This window comes from Phaenicophaeus curvirostris, chromosome 2 (assembly GCF_032191515.1).
Source record: "Phaenicophaeus curvirostris isolate KB17595 chromosome 2, BPBGC_Pcur_1.0, whole genome shotgun sequence".
In the NCBI taxonomy this organism is placed as follows: Eukaryota; Metazoa; Chordata; class Aves; order Cuculiformes; family Cuculidae; genus Phaenicophaeus; species Phaenicophaeus curvirostris.
Genome location: NC_091393.1, coordinates 55,988,862 through 56,009,661, shown reverse-complemented (window position 1 = coordinate 56,009,661; position 20,800 = coordinate 55,988,862). Strand labels below are relative to the sequence as shown.

General features: G+C 42.7%; 1 protein-coding gene across 1 annotated transcript; it reads left to right on the top strand.

Moving 5' to 3' along the window:
- GINM1 (glycosylated integral membrane protein 1) lies at nucleotides 1-20,733 on the top strand. Its single transcript, XM_069852131.1, has 8 exons — nucleotides 1-158; nucleotides 8,275-8,334; nucleotides 8,512-8,608; nucleotides 11,401-11,552; nucleotides 15,309-15,465; nucleotides 16,299-16,429; nucleotides 17,874-18,037; nucleotides 19,845-20,733. The coding sequence occupies exons 1-8, from the start codon at nucleotides 66-68 to the stop codon at nucleotides 19,951-19,953; spliced, it is 963 nt and encodes a 320-aa protein (XP_069708232.1). The 5' UTR covers nucleotides 1-65; the 3' UTR covers nucleotides 19,954-20,733.
- Nucleotides 20,734-20,800: the final 67 nt, after the last annotated feature.

The window sequence follows — 20,800 nt, the reverse complement described above, 5'->3', positions numbered from 1 at the left end:
CTTCCTCCAGGCCGGTCCCCGCCTCTTGTTGATGTTTCACTTTGTTTTAATTCCCGGGTCACAAGATGGAGGAGGCGCTGGGACGGCGGCGGCGGCGGCTGCCGGCGCTGCTGCTGGGGGTGGCCGCGCTGCTGGGGCCGGCGGCGCCGCTGGGGCAGGTGCGGGGGCAGCGCGGGGGAGCGGGGGATGTCACAGCAAGGGGACGGGACGGGGTGGGGTGAGGTGCCATCCCATCCAGAGGGACCGGGACAGGCGGGGGGAGCGGGGCTGTGAGAACGTCACGGGGTTCAGCAGGGGCAAGTGCAGGGTCCTGCACCTGGGTCGGGGCGATCCCCGCTGTCAGTACAGGATGGGGGTGATGTGATTGAGAGCTGCCCTGCAGAGAGGGACTTGGGGGTGCCGGTCGATGAGAAGCTCGACATGAACCGGCAATGTGCACTCGCAGCCCAGAAGGCCAAATGTGTCCTGGGCTGCGTCAAAAGAAGCGTGGCCAGCAGGTCGAGAGAGGTGATTCTTCCCCTCTATTCCATTCCTGTGATTCCCCACCTGGACTGTTGTGTCCAGTTCTGGAATCCTCAACATAAGAAGGATATGAAACTGTTGGAACGGGTCCAGAGGAGGGCTACAAAGATGATCAGAGGGCTGGAGAACCTCTGCTATGAGGGCAGGCTGAGAGAGTTAGCCTTGTTCAGCCTGGAGAAGAGAAGGCTCTGAGGAGACTTTATAGTGACCTTCCAGTACCTGAAAAGGGCCTACAAGAAAGCTAGAGAGGGACTATTCATAAAGTTTGTGGTGATAGGACAAGGGGGAACGGATATAAGCTGGAGAAGAGCAGATTTAGACTAGACATTAGGAAGAATTTCTTCACTATGAGAGTGATGAGACTGTGGAACAGATTGCCCAGGGAAATTGTGGCTGCCCCATCCCTGGAGGTGTTCAAGGCCAAGTTGGATGGGGCCTTGGGCAGCCTGATCTAGTGGGAGGTGTCCCTGCCCATGGCAGGGGGGTTGGAACTAGATGATCTTTGACGTCTCTTCCAACCCTAACTATTGTATGATACTGTGATTCTGTGATGAGAGTGGTGAGACACTGATTCAGGTTGCCCAGGGAAGCTGTGGCTGCCCCATCCCTGGAGGTGTTCAGGGCCAGGTTGGATGGGGCCTTGGGCAGCCTGGGCCAGTGGGAAGTGTCCCTGCCCATGGCAGGGGGTTAGAACTGAATGATCTTTAAGGTCCCTTGCAACCCAAACTGTTCTGTGATTCTATGAAAATGTACACAACTGGTGCAAAATTAAGCATCTGCCACAAAGTCTGTTTGTTCCCCTCCTCCCTTTAATGATTTGTTGTATGTATGTATGTATATGATCATGCTGTACATTAATAAGATTGGTTTTAAATTAAATTTGGTGGGTCCTTAAAGAGTGTAAGGAATTTTTGGAATGCTACTTAGGAGATCATTTCAGTGGGAATTAAGAAGATGTGCCTGGCACTAGTGAGCTTTGACTTCTAGAACTGCAGAAGAGAACTAGGCAGTTTGGCCTGTGCTTGAATCATAGAATGGCTTCGGTTGGAAGGGATCTTAAAGATCATCTAGTTCCAACCACCCTGCTGTGGGCAGGGACACTCATGACTAAATACATCCTCTAATTGTTGTAATTGTGATCTCCGAAGTGTGGAATCACAAAGAGGGAAAAAGAGGTCTTGGGTTTGTTGTCACTTGCATAGCCAAAGTGAAGTTGCTGTCATAGGAGTAGATTTATTAGATTTATTATAGCTTTTTTTCCTCCATAGTTTGGGGTTTGGTTGGGTTTTGTATGTTTTTTTTTTTCTTCTAAGTAAAACCTTTCCAGGAGGGCCTGTCAGAGACCCTGCACTGGCACATGCTGTGCTGCAAAGCAGGATTCCTGGGCTTACTGCCTGGTTTCTGCATCTCCATATGAACATTTGAAGAGACATCTGTTCCATTCTGGTTTCAAAATGGGGATCTAGATCTTCAGACACCTACAAAAATGCATCTGTGCTTGAAGTCAGGTGCTTTAAAGAGAGCAGAGATAGCTCCGAGTATTTTGCTTATCCCTCTGAGAAAGGGAGTGCTAGCATGAATTTGCCAGAAGACGCATGAAGTGACTACGGAATATAGACCTATGCTCTTGCTTACGTTCTCCCTAGAAACTATCACACATTCACACCAAAACTTCAACTTAATAGCATAAAATTGTTTATCACGGCTGGCAGTTGTACAAGATGTGGAAGCACATCTGCGCATGCTATCTTTGGGTCTGAAACTATGAGTAAGCACAGTGCAGGGTGCTGGAGTGGGTTCCGTGGAAGCCAGCTTTGGGTCCGAAATAGAATAGGTGTGTTTTAGAGTGCCAGTAAGACTGGACTTAATAACTGGAGTGGTCTGTCAGCTCAGTTTTTGCTAGTTGGAGATGTCTGCATGTTTTTAGCTTTATACTGGTACAGTGGCAGAAGTATATGCAGAAAAGCTCTTTAAAGAGTCAAAAAGGGAACATATACATTTTTACTTTAGTATTTTTCTTTTCAAGCCTAAAACATTAAAACCTTGTGTTTCCTCCTGCACTGTTTCTTTTTGTGCATGCAGGATCATTTTTTATGTAGAAGGAACAAGGTTTTTTGAGAAAGTTTTGAGTAGAAGAATTGCTGGGTTTTGAGGATTAACTAGTTTATGGTAGCCTGATAGGAACAGGCAGAGCAGGAATGCTGTGCTGTCAGGTTGGGTTCAGAAACCACAAGCATTACAGCAGTGGGTGATGGGGTAAGAATAATTGTGGTCTTTCCTCATAATGTCTTGGGACTGCAGACTGTTGGGAGCAGTCAGCATCAACATCTTCAGCATTTCTTTGACTGGATACCATGACTGTGCCCTCTACAATTCCTTGAGACCACTGGCAGCATACTACTGTTATCTTCACATTTTGTAGTTCTTGCACATGGCATTAAAGTTTACCTCCAAGCTCATAGCCATGATGTTACAGAAACCATAGTGGAAGGACTGAGGAGAAACCTTGAAACATGGGAATAATATCTTGTGAGGCTGAAACGCTTTTGTTCAGCTCCGGAATGTGAACGCCTCTGTTGTTGTGCAATACTTGTCATTTCTTAAATAAGCCATTTAGAAATCTGGACTTTTTTTTAAACATCGGCATGTGTGTTTTGGTTTTCCTTTCCCGTTCTTTTGGATGAGCAAAACTGAATTACAGATTGATTGATTTTGCAAAATTAAAAAAAAAAAAGGCAGGGAATGATGCAACAAGATAACTGACGTTTGCATTAAAGTGACCTGTTTTTCTGAGGCAAAGTTAAAAATGAGGTTTTGTGTTTCAGCGTATTTTTGTAATGTGTTTATAGGAGCTGGCTAAAAGTACAGTGTGATGAATGGTAATGCTGTATTGTTTGCTTACTCCATTTGCCTCTTGATAGTTTAGGTTTAGCAGTGCTGTTTCTAAATGGCTTACTTGCCTATGAGACTTTTTTGTGTGTGTCGTTGCCTGAAAAACGTATTTTTCAGATGATTTGTTGGCTGTAAGAAACCTCTGTGTGGATGGATTATTCTGCAACAAAATAAAGTAATATTCACTGCATCAGCCATTTGAGTACATACACAGTGAGTGTAATGTATTTTAATCAAAGAAGAAACATGAAATGTTTCTTTCATCGCTTTATGCCAGTTTCTCTATTAACAGTCTGGCACTGAACTTCATGCTTAAAAGATCTGACATCATCTTTCATGTATATTTGATTAAATTAAAGCAGTGTGGTGCAACTGTGTCCTGGTGATGTGAGACTAAAATATTAATCTTTAAAATTCCTGATAAAATATTAATAGTATGAGTTGACTAATAGGGAGAAAGCCAAGGTGATTAAGTCTAGGAACATATGTAAGGCAAAGGAAAGGATAAGTAATATTAAACTAAGAATCATCACAAAACCAGGAAGGGATGCAAGTGTGCTTTTCAGGAAAATAATGCTGAAAGCATTGTGTTAGATTTTTATTTTAACAAAGATAGCTCAGCTTCAGTTACTGAATAGATTACTGGATTTCGTTATCTTCCACTAAATATTGTCACTCAGATTAATAATGCCAGACCTTATTGGAGAAGATTTTATACTAAAATTTTGTAAAATGTGAGGGACTAGTTATTGTCCTGCAAACTTCTCAAGTCAAACTTGTCACGTCAAACTTGCACCACGATTATTTCTCAGTTAAGCCTGATTGTAGTTAAAGCTCATCCTACAACATGGCTTTGTTGAGGCTGGTGGAAAAAAAAATAGGAGAAGCATGGATTGCAGAGCCTTGGATTACAAATATACAGTTACCCTGCTTGGAGCTAGTTGTCCATGTGAGCGCCAGGACTCAAATGGTCTGAGTTTGGATGGCAGTTTTGTTTGTCTGTTCAGACACTTGTTCCTATATTCGAAAAGACTATAGAAAACGGTTACTAGTTTTGTCTATTTCTTATCTGTTTGGCAGCCTCCATTGGACTTTATATTTTCCCGTAACAAACAGGATATCCCAGTAGTGCCTGCATGATCATTGCAAGGGGATTGTCTGCCTTTCGAGTCTCTGTACAGCTGCCATCCTGCCAGGCACCATGCCATCTGCTCTCAGTGCTGCCCGCTCTGCTTCCCACAGGCCTTTCAGTGCAGACAGGGCCTTGTTCAAAGAGCCTCAGTGGAGAACAGCTGTGCTTCAAGTGGGCTGGCTGCTAGCAGCTGAATCTAGATGGGGTTTATATGACTAATGTAGTTGTGTAGGACTTATTAACATTTACCCTGTGCTGGGAGAAACTGTACAGTGCACCCTGTCAGGTACCCACTGCATGTGGAAGAGGTTTTTCTGTGATTTTGTAGTTAGGTCTGCTTGAATTCCCAGTGTGATTAGACCTAACTGCTTTATCTGGTGCAGCATTTTTCATAAAAGGCTAAGATTAGGTGAAATATTCACTGTAGATTTGTGTGGCATTGGTATGGGGAGTCTAAGAATCAATGAATATTCCCTTTTAACTTATGCCAGATGCTTTGTATTCTTTGCTGCTATTTTTTCCCTGTCTTGCTCTTGTGCTGCTGCTGTGATTATACTGCCCCAGTTAACGCTCCCAGGGTCTGCTTCAGTACATAGCAGAAGAGAAAGTATTAGACAGTGATCACTAACTGATTATCTTTATTGATCCACGTTCACAAAAATTCATTAGTTCACTGTAATGTATGCTGCCACGCTGTTAATACCATTGCCTGGCTGTCACAGAGCAGAATTACATATGTTTGTGCTGTCCTTTTTCCAGGTGCTGTGGCTGTTGCTGCTGTAAATATCACTGCTGGAGCACTAAGACAGTGATGAAAAACCGTAGGAAAAGTCAGGAGAGACATGTAAATCTTATAACAGCATTAAGAATGATGGGGCCATTTTTAGTGTAAATTGGAGAGATTTTTGTGAAGGCATTCACCAGCACATGAAGGGATAGGGTGCTGTGAATGATGGGACCAGTGTCAATGGTAAGCTAAAAGCACAGCTGATTCCTAGGGACCTAAATTGCTTCTTGGGGCTGTCCTTTGGTTCACACTCTTGTCAAAGCGCAGCTTTCCCAAATATTCCAGTGAATTCAGGACCTTTTAAAATGATGTGAACTTCCATTATATTATTAATACTGAAAAGTGTATTATAAGTTATACCAACAAGTTTTATAGTCGCAGTTCAGGCTTCTCCATAATTTGACAGTGCAATATTATGGGTTACTAGAGAGGACAAATGTCCCGCTCTCAGTGACCTTGTTACTGTAGTTTTGATGCACAAAGTGAGTGATGTGGTATCATTTACTTTTCTTAGTACTGAAGTGTATAGCTATAAGATCTATCTATAAGATGCTTTTTCTTGACGTATGCCAACTCAGGAGAATGGATATATAGAACGTGGGGAAATAATCAGTGAAAGAATTTGTTGTATCTGGATGTGAGCTGAGTGGTCATGGGAAGGACAAGAATATGAATTCTCTGTTGTTTGTGAACACAAAATTGCAGGGGTCACAGTGTAGCCACTATAGTGGAGTATTAATCATTGCTTTAAGTTATTGAGCAGCTTGATGAACCTGTTCCACTCAGAGGATGCCCCATCACCTTGACTGTGATCAGAGAGAGATGCTGCAAGGACAGGCAGACTGTTCAGCAGAGCCAACCTGACAGCCTGTGGCTGTCGGAGCAAGTAGCCCAGTTCCCTCCCCCAGCAGCACCCTTGCATCTCCTGCCTTTGTGGCTCTTCATTGCTTATCAAACTAACAGAAAAAGTCTGTCAAAAAAAAAAAAAAGGAAAGTTTTCCTGACATTTTTATGAGCTAAATTGGCTTCCTGGCTTTCTTGGTATAAATGAAAGGAAAGTATGACGTGCAGAAGAGATCTACACTGTCTCTTCGGTGGCAGAGGCAGCAAGCTGCTAAGCTGCCTTATTTGTCTCCAGGCTATGATCTAGTTTGTGACTTTGACAGCACAGAAGTGATCCACTGAAATGGTTTAATTTCTTAAACTTGTAATATGTTCTTCAAGTGTGAGTTTTAATTGCCTACTGGAATTCATGACTCTGCTTGTGGATACTGCGTCAAAAGAATTGGCAGCTGTTGTGAAGAAAATTAATCATTGCATGTATTGCACTTTGTACATTTAACGCTCAATTGTTGAGCACATCTGTCTTGCCTCATGCCCTTCATTTTCAAATAAAGCATTTGATTAAGAAAAAAAAATCTAGGGGAGGATTTTCTTTTTTTTTTTCAGCAGTTACAGGCTATCAGTCATTTCCTTTTTCTTGTAATTTCAGTGAGTCACTTTGTAGATGTTGAAAAAAGATTGCAAAATACTTTCTGTGTAAAGGAACTCAAACTCCATCTGAGGCTTAAAAATGCTTGGAAAAATCTATCTGAATGCTAGAAAAAGAACTAAAAGTTCAGCATGTTTGTTGGTTTTCTTTGTAATATATAGAATTCTTGAGAAGAAAATAAGTGGTTTGAGGAAGCTACAGGATGGCAGAATAGATCACATCCTATGGTTATATTATTGATCTGGTTTATATTTCCAGTAGTAGACTTCTAGTTCTGTAAGTGAATTGGTAATTTTAATTTGCTTTGAATAGCTAGAACTTAAGTTTTGAAGAAAATCAGTGTAAATACATGCCTCCTAGAAAGGGCACCAAGAAAGGCATTTCTCTTTGGTCTCTGTGGCCCGCGAGTTTTCCTACTGTTTTGACAAATGCTTCTCAAGTATCAATGTCAAGTCATTTCCAACCAAAACATTATCTGTGTTAGATTTTAAATCATTATTTTTATGATGCCAGATTTTGTACTGATTTGGGTGATGTTTTTCAGTTTTTGGTAATCCTGGCTACCTGCGTATCCAGGGCTGCATCAAAAGAAACGTGGCCAGCAGGGCGAGGGAAGTGATTCTGCCCCTCTATTCCCCTCTTGTGAGACCCCACATGGAGTATTGTGTCCAGTTTTGGAATCTTCAACATAAAAAGGATATGGAGCTGTTGGGACGGGTCCAGAAGAGGGCTACAGGGATGGTCAGAGGGCTGGAGCACCTTCCATACGAGGACAGGCTGAGAGAGTTGGGGTTGTTCAGCCTGGAGAAGAGAAGGCCCAGAGGAGACCTTATAGTGACCTTCCAGTACCTGAAGGGGGCTACAAGAAAGCTGAGGAGGGACGTTTTACAAAGGCTTGTAATGATAGGACTGGGGCAATGGCTGTAAATTGGAGAGGGGCGTATTTAGACTAGATGTAAGGAGGAATTTCTTCACGACGAGGGTGGTGAGGCACTGGCACAGGTTGCCCAGGGAAGCTGTAGCTGCCCCATCCCTGGAGGTGTTCAGGGCCAGGTTGGATGGGGCCTTGGGCAGCCTGGGCTGGTGGGAGGTTCCCCTGCCCATGGCAGGGGGGTTGGAACTGGATGGGCTTTAAGGTTCCTTCCAACCTAAACTATTACATGATTCTGTGATTTATTAATTTATCGTTATTTAAATAAAATTATACATAAGGGGATGCAGATGTCAATCTTTCTCATCAATCCTCCATGTTAAAAAAAGAGGGGACCTTCCCCAGAACCTTATATGAAACAAGTAACCATATTCCTCTTTCTGCTAGATAGAAAACCTGGGAATGTGCTCTAGGGATTGCATGTTGTGCTTCTGCCAGGACAGTGCATCAAAGCTGCCTGTGGCCTGCAGTGGCTTATGTGTTTCCTCAGAAACTTACATCTTGCTGTTGTTTTCCAGGAAACAATCAGAGTCGATGTTATGATGTTGAAAACTGATGGAGAATTTCACAAAGGGCAGGTTTGTCCTTTTTTTCTATCTATTCAGCGAATTATTACGCAGTGAAACAAAGTCTGTGTGAGGATGCAAATATATTGGTTTGTCTGATGTCAGTTGGTATGAAGTATGCTTCTCTGAGAACAGAATTGTAGTGTCGGTCCAGGAACCAGACACTCATTCTGTCTGTCTTTCTTTCAGGTTGTTTTTAATATCACCTACGTTAATGGACAGGTATATCTAAATGATTTTCCTATAAAAAGCGGAGTTGTCCACCTAACATGTCAAACAGTAATATGTGAGTATTCTCTCTTACTTCCCCTTGTCCCCTGGGGTATTTGGCTTCCCTGCCACCTAGTTACCAAAGCTTACAATGACTACATGTTCTCATACTCTGCAAACTTGAGCATTGTAAAAGCAAATAATTTCCCAGGGTAGGATTATTGTCCTACTAAAATGGGTGGGACAAAAATCTTACTGCCTTGTTCTTGAGTCACATTTGCATGCTTATATGTCAACGGTCTGATCAGAAATACAGACTCTGCTTGTCTTTTCAAAAGAATGTTTTGCACTACAAGCTAGACAATGTAAACAGAAGGATGCAACTCCACCCTGCTAATGGCTGTGTCCCCAAGTTGGTTGGCATAGATCCAAAAGGAGATTCAGTAACAAAAGTGTGAATTGTAGTTAGGAAGATCTTTTAATTGTCTCATTTCTGTGTCTATCAGACAAACAAGTTTCTGCCAGATAGGATATTATACACAAATATTGGAGTTTATCTAGTCCTGCAGTGCCTAATGAATTAGAATTATTTTGAAACTGCTATTTTTTCCACTGATTCAACGCTACACCTTTTGTGAAAATACTGTGTTTTTTTGAGATACACAGAGCATACTGTATAATTAATTAAACAAGGGCCATTACACTCATCTGATTTAAGTGTCTGTTGTATTCGGAACGATCCAATGATAGATCGGGTGCATTCAGTCTCTGGCTTGGTTTCTGAAATCATCCTCTCCTTACAGTCAGACATTTACTTCGAGAGTACTAATGCTTTTTCTAAATTGCTTCTCTGATCCATGACCCTGTTTCTTGAACCTTCCCTTCTCAAGCATGATCAGTTATTAATTTGACACTATTTCTTTTCAAGACAGGGAAAGCAGTAATTAATTTCTCTTTTTCAGAGATAGTTATGTTCCTCTTGTTTCTATTGTTTTCAATCCTAGGATAGAAAAAACATGGCAAAATATCATTTATCTGCGAAATAATTGACCCCAGGAAAATAGATGTGATTTTATTTACTGAGAGATACTGAGCACTCTACTGTAGTTCCTATTAATTTCCCAGATTATAGATGTATAGTTTGCAGTGACTACAATTACGAATGTGAATTTGAAACAGTGAGAAAAATACTAATTTGACCTGGGAGCTAGGAACCTCGAACCCTCTATCTGTGTGTTTAGGTCCAAGTCCTCAGTACAGCACCTCTGTTTTCTGTAATGTGTATAACGTTTACTTTTTTAATCCTCAACAGTAGATTCAGATAATGTTTGTAAAACACTAAAGGAATATTGAGATACTTGTTCTGCTAATAGAGGGGAAAACCACTCCTGAATGTATGTAAAAATCAAACTGGAGCTGAATATTCATACTCTGGAATATTAGAGAGTAGAAACCACTTCTCCTGAGTGGTATTGTCTTGACACAGTTGTCAGATCATACCTGGCATCTATATCCTCACTTGAAGTTCCACAAATGTCCATTATTGAAGTGTATTTTTCACTCCTGTTAAATGTGGTGGGGACTTAGCAGTCTGATGCATGAAAGGCTAGGACCACAGGGAGCTTCAGCTACTTGGTGTCTGAAAGGCTTTGGTGCTTTAAAATATGCTTGATGCTATAAGCCAGAAAATGTTCAGCAACCAGGTTAGTGCACTTGTTCACACCTATAGGGAACCATTCTCTTTCTGTGTTAACTGTTTTCTCTCCTGACGCTTCCTTTTGCAATGGAAGACGGTGGTAGATGATGCCAAAAAAGTATTTTTTTTAATTTAAAATAAGTGAAATAGCTTTATGAGGAAGGGATCATAGCAAAAAAGTAATTAGCACATTGAATTGTTACTGTGTAACTGGAAGAAGCTAGTTCCACATTTCCCCACCTTGCCCTTAGGCTCAGCACTGCAGGTGACACACAGCACTAGTGGCTTAGAAACAGAGACCAGTTCAGTCTCAGTTCAGATCCTTTGCTGGAAAGATCTGTCACGTCCACTCTTGCACTTAAGGAGCACTTCAGTTCTAGCACGCCCTCACCTCTGGTAGCGGCACAGTAGCTGGGAGAAGGATGTCAAGTCTGTGCAGAAACAGCAAGGGCAGAAAGGCTGTTCTCTGTGTACTTGTGGTGGTTGAAATAGCTGAAAGCTTTTGGGTAGGAAGAGAATTTGAGGTGTCACTGGTCATGTATGAAAACAGGGGTGCAGAGAAAACCTGTAGTGGGAACTGATACTTTAGCAGTATAAGCAGTGCGGGTCGAAAAAAGCATGTTTGTTTCTGTGTTGAGAGGAAGGAGAGCGTTGTGCAAATCAAGCTGTTTATACAGGTGGCTGGCTGGGCTGTGGAGATACTCTTAAGAACTCCTTTGACAAATGCAATAATAGCAAAGCCAAAGACTGCTGCTTAAAATGCCTGAACACAAACCTTAAAGGCTGGGATGCAACATTGTTTGCAAGCTCCCTCAGTCTTGGGATTGCACAGTGCTGCTCTTGTCTAGTTGGAGACCAGCTTCAAGTTGATTTGGTGGTATACTGGTAGAAAATCATGGCATCTGTTTTACATGTTGCCCAGATTATCACTGCTTATAACAGCAGTTATTTGAAACATTTGGGACATCAGCACAGTACAGACCGTCCTGCAACTGTTCAGGTATCTCTGGTTTGATGCCAGTCTTCCTCTGTGGTTGTAATGACTTTTCCATTTGGATGCTACGTGTCCAAAAGCGTCTACGTCAGAGGTGCCACTGTTTGCCCCACAATTGTATACTGCTTTCTGGTTGGGGTGGTTTCTCTTTGAAAACTGTGATGTTGTGTGTTAACAGTGGAGAATGGAAACCTGGATAACGTACCAGATCAGCAGCGGCTGGGAACCGTCAGTGTTCGTATCATGGTTCATGAGTGGCCTTTGGCATCCAGTTCTGATTTGCAGCTGGTTGTCATTCAGGAAGAAGTGACAGAAATTGACGGAAAACAGGTAAAAAGCACCCCAACATTCAGCTTGTTTTGAATTTAGGAGAGGCAAGCAGTTACCAGGTATTAAAAGGTTTACATGTGTCTGGCTGGTGGTTAGAGCACAAAGTATATAATCTAATGCTAGCTAGCACAGTGCTGAGGAGATAATACCGACCTAAGTTGCCTCTAAAGTAGTGGGGGTGTTTTTTGAGTAGACTTTTAAGTTTCAGTGCTTCTATTTGTATTTTAACAATTAAGTATTGGATGACTTTCCCTTGAGTTTGTTAGAATATGATTAACTCTCACATGCTTTTCCAAAGGCACAAGGGTACTGAAGGAGCTGGCGGATGTGCTGGCCAAACCCCTTTCCATCATCTTCCAACAGTCCTGGAAGACTGGGGAAGTCCCACTGGACTGGAGGCTGGCTGATGTTGTGCCCATCTACAAAAAGGGCCGCAGGGAGGACCCAGGAAACTACAGGCCTGTCAGTCTGACCTCAGTGCCAGGGAAAGTCATGGAACAGGTGATCTTGAGTGCTATCATGAAGCACATGCAAGAGAACCGGGTGATCAGGCCCAGTCAACATGGGTTCACAAAAGGCAGGTCTTGCCAGACTAACCTGATCGCCTTCTATGACAAAGTGACCCGGCTACTGGATGAGGGAAAGGCTGTGGATGTGGTCTTCCTGGACTTCAGCAAAGCCTTTGACACAGTTTCTCACAGCGTTCTGCTTGAGAAACTGTCAGCCTCTGGGCTGGACAGGCGCACACTCTCCTGGGTGGAAAACTGGTTGGATGGCCGGGCCCAGAGAGTGGTGGGAAATGGTGTGAAATCCAGCTGGAGGCCAGTGACAAGTGGGGTTCCCCAGGGCTCAGTGCTGGGTCCAGCCCTGTTCAATGTCTTCATCAATGACCTGGATGAAGGCATCGAATGCACCCTTAGCAAGTTTGCGGATGACACTAAGCTGGGTGGAAGTGTCGATCTGCTGGAGGGTCGGGAGGCTCTGCAAAGGGATCTGAACAGGCTGGACCGCTGGGCAGAGTCCAATGGCATGAGGTTTAACAAGGCCAAATGCCGGGTCCTGCACTTGGGGCACAACAACCCTATGCAGTGCTACAGACTGGGAGAAGTCTGTCTAGAAAGCTGCCTGGAGGAGAGGGACCTGGGGGTGTTGGTTGACAGCCGACTGAATATGAGCCAGCAGTGTGCCCAGGTGGCCAAGAAGGCCAATGGCATCTTGGCTTGTATCAGAAACGGCGTGACCAGCAGGTCCAGGGAGGTTATCCTCCCTCTGTACTCGGCACTGGTGAGACCGCTCCTCGAATACTGTGTTCAGTTCTGGGCCCCTCACCACAAGAAGGATGTTGAGGCTCTGGAGAGAGTCCAGAGAAGAGCAACAAAGCTGGTGAAGGGGCTGGAGAACAGGCCTTATGAGGAGCGGCTGAGAGAGCTGGGGTTGTTTAGCCTGGAGAAGAGGAGGCTGAGGGGTGACCTCATTGCTCTCTACAACTACCTGAAAGGACGTTGTAGAGAGGAGGGTGCTGGCCTCTTCTCCCAAGTGACAGGGGACAGGACAAGAGGGAATGGCCTCAAGCTCCGCCAGGGGAGGTTTAGGCTAGACGTTAGGAAAAAATTCTTTACAGAAAGGGTCATTGGGCACTGGAACAGGCTGCCCAGGGAGGTGGTTGAGTCACCTTCCCTGGAGGTGTTTAAGGCACGGGTGGACGAGGTGCTGAGGGATATGGTTTAGTGTTTGGTAGGAACGGTTGGACTCGGTGATCCGGTGGGTCTCTTCCAACCTGGTTATTCTGTGATTCTGTGATTTATGAAATCAAAGTTAGACTTGCAAGCAACACTTCATCTATGAAATAGCATACAAAATGGGCACGGGCTGCTTCTGAGTCCTGAGGTTTTCCCTCTTGTTTATTTCAAGCTAACAAAGTGTTGCCAGCGTGCAGCATGGGGAACAGCTTGCAGCAGCACACCCTGGTGGCAGGTGGGCTTGTTGTGAAACCCCACGACACCTGGGAGCTTAGCCTTAGGACATTTTGTGTGTAGGATGAACTAATTAATTTGAATAAAAATCTTGATAATGAACATGGATCTTGAGATGAACATAAACCAATCCCCAAATTCTAAGTGCATTTGCACAAATGAATGACCTTCCAGTACCTGAAGGGAGCCTACAAGAAAGATAGGGAGGGACTGTTTACAAAGGTTTGTAGTGATAGGACTAGGGGCAGTGGGTATAAACTGGAGAGGGGCAGATTTAGATGAGACATAAGGAGGAATTTCTTCATGCTGAGGGTGGTGAGGCACTGGCACAGGTTGCCCAGGGAAGCTGTGGCTGCCCTATCCCTGGAGGTGTTCAAGGCCAGGTTGGATGGGGCCTTGGGCAGCCTGGGCTGGTGGGAGGTGCCCCTGCCCATGGCAGGGGGGTTGGAACTGGATGATCTTCAAGGTCCCTTCCAACCCAAACTGTTCTATGATTCTATGAAATAACCAGTGAATGTCAGGGGTTACAGTTCTAGCTGAGACTGAAATGTGCAGAACTTGAGTTCTCAAAATCAGATCTAAGGTATAGTTATTTTTCCATGCAGAGAGGTTTTGGAGAGAAGGTACTGCTGTTGAAGCCAGCAAAAGTGTCAAAATGTTTGTTCCAGTAAACGTCTGCATCTTGCATGTGGCTGGGCTCTTTTGAAGCTCACTTATGTCCTGCTGCCTCTTTTTTATTAAAGGAGAAAGAAGATACCAGTGATCCTTAATTGCTCAGCATGTAGTATTTTTTAGTGATCCGCATGCTGTCAAAATTTTACTCTGCTAATGAAAAATCGCACTGAGAGGTTTGAAGCTTTTTCTAGGGAGGGCCTTGTCCCACTGTTAGGAGGCTGTGATATATCCTGGTTTGATTCAGTTGTTACACAGCAGTGTTGTATTTCACATCTCAAACTAGGCATCAAAATGCATTCCAGAAAGCCAATGCCATTTCCTTAATTGTTTCTTTTAAGTCAAAAGCTTCCAATCTTTCTTATTAGTTATCAGCTGACAGTACCAATCATCTATTTCATTGCATTGTTCTGTGCTTGTTCAAAGCAAGAGGAGAGGGTTCGTTGGCCTGTGGCTCTGAAAGCAGAGTGAAACTATCACATGCTGCTTTTCTTTTTTGTAAGTTATATTTCTATGTAGCAGTTATAATTACGTTCACCAACGCTCTGGATTGCTGTCAGTCCTTGGCCTCACTATGCAGTTATTGATGTTAGCAGGAGTTATGCTCAATGTGTTCTATATAAGAAATGCCTGCAGCAATTATTAAATGAAATTCGTCCAGTGAATCACTGGAAGAGGAGGAGGAAAACTGTTCTTTGGGTTGTTGAAAGAAAGCAACATTATTGTAAAACCAGAACTGTCAATCTTGCCTCAGCAACACTTGGAATGTTTGCGAGTGCTCTTTCACCACCTGCATGAGTGTCCTACGCTCTAAAATGCCTCTCTGAAAAAGGATGGCAATGAGCTATGTAAGACTTGGTTAAAAGCCCATGGAGTGACTGCCACATGCTTTTGCAGGGAGGGAGACTTGGTCTGGTCAGCATGTTTTCTAATGTGGTACAGTCTAGAGAAGTGTGGTAACTAAAACCAAAGAATAATAATTCGTGTTTAAACATCCTTAAGTCTGAATCTTAATGGCTTGGAGTTTTCTGTGATGCTTTGCTTTTCTCTGCCAGCCTATTTGGCTCTGACTTTAAACTCAATAATACCAACATGTTCGCATCTCTTGTAGGTTCAGCAGGAAGAAGTAACAGAAATAGATATTTTAGTTAAGGACCTGAGAGTACTTAGACATTCAAACTACACGGTCCCTTTGAAAGAGAGCATGCTGTATTCCATCCCAAGGGACAACGATGTGTTATTTACACTTCCCAACCTCTCAGGAAAAGGTAACTCTCTTAGCTGTTACATAATATTTTTATCCGTAGCTGATATATTGCTTTACAAGGGCAAAGGAATATAATTATTCCTGTATTCTAGAGAGTAAAACAGTTCCTTAATTAACAGGGAAGTGTTTTGGTTTATGTGGCTTGTTTGGGGTTTTTTTTTGGTTTGGTTTGGATTTTTTTGAGATTTTTGTTGTGATTTGATTTAAAAAAAACCCCACACTTAAATTCAACTCTTCTGTGTTCTAGGTATTTTGTTTGTTTTCAAATCTGTTCTCCTTTGAAGCACATGGTGTTTGCAATCTGCAACCCAGACATCTCACAGGGACAAGTTTCCCTTTCAGAGCTACACTAGAAATTTCTCTAAAGCTGCCTCTTTTTCTTGAAAAAAAAAAAAAAAAGAAAACTGGAGAGGAAATACCTGTCTGGGTCACTTGTAAACCAGAGGATGCTTCTATGTTATTAAACTTGGATAACTTAAAAGCAAGAGAAGTTATTCGATGCCTTAATCTTATTTCGGTTTTGTTTAATCAAAACTCTCAAGGACTTCATAGGAGATGAATATTTTGATCAAGTTCATCACCTGTTAATCTGGCAACAGCTGAAGTTTACAGCTAAGGGCACAGCTAAAGGCTGCACTGTAGCACTGCTGCTGCTTCTTATCAAATGCACTACTCCAGTCAGGGGGAAAAAAAAAAAATCAGCCTCCTGTGTTCTTGCTGTAAACGTGTGGGAATTGTACTATAAGTATAGAAAATGCAGCAGGTCTTTGTTTTCCTGAATAGGGAGTCAAATAAAAAGCAAGCTCCCCACTAAACCTTGCTTTTCCTCTTTAGATATTCAAGATCCACTGCAAACTACCAGTCAGTACCTCATCCAGCAAGTAGAAACTACAGTAGATGAAGAGGCATTACCTGGCAAGTTACCAGAGACTCCTCTTAGGATAGAGCCTCCATCTTCTTACAAGGTTGGGGATTTTTGTTAGTTTGTTTTAATTATTAGTATATAACTTTAAAGACTGGTCTAAAAGGAGAAGCAGTTTTTTTCTCTCCCTCTGATTTTTTCCCTGTTTCCCCACAGATTAAATGCACACAGCCTGGTGACATTTCTAGGAGGAAAAGTTGTAGTAATGTGCTGCAGATAGAGCTGAATGTTGTTCAGTATTGTAGTTTGAGGAAATAAAATTCCTTCCCCATTTTAAGCATTGTCTACAGAAACACATACAAGTGTTATGTTTTCCTCCTTAGTGGATGTTTACAGAACAAAACAAGCAAACCCAACATTGTTAGGATTCAGATAGTGGGTTTTCCTGATGTGAAGACCAAACAGAACATCCACGATGTATACCAAGATGATAAGAAGGTGTATAACGTTCCTAGGCCTTTGTCTTTGGTCCTTTATTTTTAATTTGAAAGAAAGCAATCCAGTTTGTAATAACTCATTTCTGGAAGAAAGAATTACCATTCCTACTTAACCTAGGGTTGTCTTCTCAGAGTGCTGTCTCCTATTTGGTAAAAGACCAGGATTTTCTCTTGTGTGAGGTATCTAACAGTACCTGACTTCCACAGAAGTCTAAGAAATCCCCTCAGCCAGTCACTAAGAACAACTTTTACAGACATATTCTAGGAAACTTGGAAAACCCCTTCCTAAATTACCCCATAGCAGTGAGAAATTGTTGTGGCTTTATACTCCAGTAGGAATCCAACAGGTTTCTAAACCCTGCAATGTTCTGACCTCGCAGATAGTTCATGACTGTGAGTTGTGATATTTACATTGGGCCACGCTAAGCATTTACAACTATTTAAAAAATTGTTTAGCTTTAAATGACATCAATTTTTCCTGCCTCTGCTTGAGTGGTTACCCCTGTGGGAGATGGGCCCTTGGTCTCACCCACCGTAAGAACTATGGTAACAGCTGGAGCAGTCTCAGTTCCAGATTAGGTAAAAGGATGGGCGATGGCCTCCTCTGTGGCTGAAAGAAAGACCTTATAGCCTGAGAAAGGAGGGCCAAATTAGTAGGCTGAAAGTTACAGGGAGGCTAGAGAAGGGGCTACCCCTCTCCTGGGCTGTCAGTAACCCTTTCCCAGCTGTACACTGTAGCATAGCTGCTCTACACGTAGTACAAATAACTTACCCTTCATCTACTCTGTTCAAGCGTCCTTTATTTTCCAAAGCAGCCTTTCCTTTCAGGGGACTCTGCTAGGATGAGCAGAGAACTAAACTTCCACCTATTCCAAGCCTTGTAGAAGGAAGAGGTACGAGTCACCAGTTAATTCCATCCTGCTTTTATGTATGTTTAAGCACACACAAAAGTTTAAGTGAAACTGTCACATGTGATTGAGGAGTACCTACAAAAACTGCACTTGCTGTGTTTATCAACTTATCTTTCTATTTTTACCTGTTTGGTTGTAGGTGATGTGCCAGTGGGTGGAAGACTTCAGAAAAGGGTTGTGCCGATTCTGGTTTCGATCTTTACCCATCTTCCTCAGTTTGATGGAAGTGATTGTAGTTGGTGTTGCTGGAGCCGCTCTTATTCTTAAAGTCTTAAAAGTGATTTTCCCTTCCTGTGAAAACAAGTAAGTAATTTTTGCTATTTTTTTTTCTGATGAAGGCAAAACATGAACTAAAAAAAAAATCTTTCAAGAAGCAGCCCCATTCTGTAGGAAGATGGTGATAATTCAGTGGAAAGGCTGCTGATAACTTTCTATTCCAAGTGACCTTTTGACAGACAAACGTTTCAGAGGAAAATAGGAAAATCTTTCATTGGAAATGTCTTCAGCTTTGCTGTCATGCTGCCAAATTTTTAATGTCTTCTAACTACTACACTGTGTGACACCATTAGCATAGCTCCAAGCCAGGAGGGTAGAAGCTAGAGCTAAACAATTGCAACAACTCTTAAGTCTTTTCATACTCCATCTATCTGTGTTGGAGTTGTTATAGTAGTTATGAAAGGCTTCCAATTTGGCTTTGCAAATTTGTGTGGGAGTTCTCCAAGAAGGAGCTACCTATGTAGGCAGCGTACAAGCTAGAGTGACTGGTGCTAGCATTGGTGGCAAAAGGTCATAAATAAAGTTGATTGACAACTGCTGATGGTGTGTTACCAGCAACGCTAATGTTTTTCAGAGAAGCAGGCTCTCAAAAACAGGGGGTGGAAAGATGAATTGGTAACTGCAGCTAAAAAATCGGTGTAGATTTTGTGCTGAAATTGGGCAAGCATGCACATTTTAAAGCGACCCCAGTCAGTTCTGGAGGATCTAACCCGTAGAATCATACGTTCTTTCAGGAAAAGTGACAGACAGTGTAGCGTGCTTCATCACTCACAACAGGCACAGCTGATATCTTCAAATGCAACTGACCAGCTGTGCTGCTTCTGAATGGCCCTGAGTGCGGTTAATTTATATCTCTCCCCAGGGATAGAGGTGGCCTTAGTGCTTGTAATACAGCTAGGGAAACAGAGGGCTGGAAGATGCAGAAGGCTCGAAACTGTAGTGGCAAAAGAGAACATGCTTCCCCCTGGTGCCTCGTGAAGTAGGCTGTCAGATTGAAGTACTCCTTGCAACCAACTCGTTAGAGTTAAAAAAGTGAAGAAATACTCTGTACCCTCACATTGTTAAGCTGCTTAACACTGCCACGTGTGAAACTTGGAACCAAGTAGAACTAGGAAAAACATTCTAATCCCCATAAACTATTCAGCGAAGTGTCTGATGGCCTCTCTGTGGCAGAGGTCAGTACAGAGCCGAAGAACCAGCCTGCAGTAATTTCTCTTCCAGTAAGAGAACATGGGGCTTGCGCACGGCTTGTCAGAGCATTTCAAGAAACTGTAACACTGGAAGGATGGTCCTACCCTCACTTTAAAATAAAAACAAACCCAAACCCACGCAGTCATTTTTCTTGCTACCTCTATAAAGCAGTCAAGGGTTAATTCTAAACCAGCAAGAATGAGAAGATCTCATTTGGTGGATGACACGGTTGCAGATGTGAGCCAGGACGTCATCCCAAGTGTGTAATGCCGTTCTGCAGTACACTGGTAAAAGTAGAGGCTTTAGCTTGTCATAGAGAATGACGTGCAAGAGCCTAACAAAGTAGCTCCTGATGGCAGGTGGTTTTAGGCTACTACGAAACTGAGCACAGAGCCTACACTACTGATATTTCAGATGTAGAAACTGAGTGAAAGGACCCCTCTGAAACCTCAGCTGGTGCATTTTGGAATCAGTTTTCCATCAAGTTCTCATTCTAGCCTTATAAAAGGTATTATGAGGCTAACCACTTGCTTGAGTCGTTGATTTAAACTAAGTTTGGGGAGTTTTAAGAATAAATCCAGTTATCAGAACAGAGAGGTGGTTTGTATGTTGTTTCCTAATGCCAGGTAATCTTACCTTTCAGAGGCATCCTTCTCCTGGATCAAGTCAGCTTTGTACCTGTGATTGCCATCAGCTTGCCTTCAGATCTTCCAGACAGCAAAAATAATTTAGATGAGAAAGCATGTACTTAATACTGTGTTTACTGTGGAGTCACTGTTTTTAAAAAACAAATTTTTAGTCGACCTGAAATTTGGCACTTGATCTTAATAATAAATACCTTATTTGTTTCCTACGAAGAAAACCAAATCAGTTGATTCATTGGTAAAGGAACACTCAGGCTCAGGCCCAAAGCCGACTTCCCTGTGCCTCTCTGTAAACACGTGGCCTTTTCAGAAGCTTCAGAATAGAGCTTTCCACCCTGAGGGCAACCACTGGTTTTAACTTCTGTGAAGTCACTTTTCCACACCGGGGACAGGATGCTGGCTGCCTTCAGGCCCAGCCATCCTGAACGGCAAGATGATGAAAGTGAGGGTGTCCTGAAGTCTCCAGATAACACTCTTCAGAAAAGGACGAAGGAGAATGACAAATATCAGTTGTGCCTGCAAGCCTAAACAAAGGTGCCCAACCTGATTTCAGGTCTTTTAGGGTTGAGTGTGCCTTGCAAGGGAGATATCACTACCAAACACTTGTGTTACTCAAGTAATTTGGCATTTTATATGAGCAAAACCAAAATTAAAAAGGCAGATATATATATTTCAAGCACTTTACACTTTTATGGCCCCTTCCACTCATAAAAATTGTTAGCACTTGTAAACAATGTGGGTTTTTTATCTGTGACAGCAGTACTATGTGAAGTCTCCAAAGAGAAAAGATAACACTGGCTTACTGTTGCTGAGTAGGCCCAGCCTGCCCGTGCTGATTTGTACTGTTAGCATTTTTCAATAAACATTTAAATTGTTTATTATACTGTGTTCATGTGTGCATCTCTGTTTACAGCATCTCTAGTTACAGCAAGGAGGCAGCAGTTTGCCAAATGTG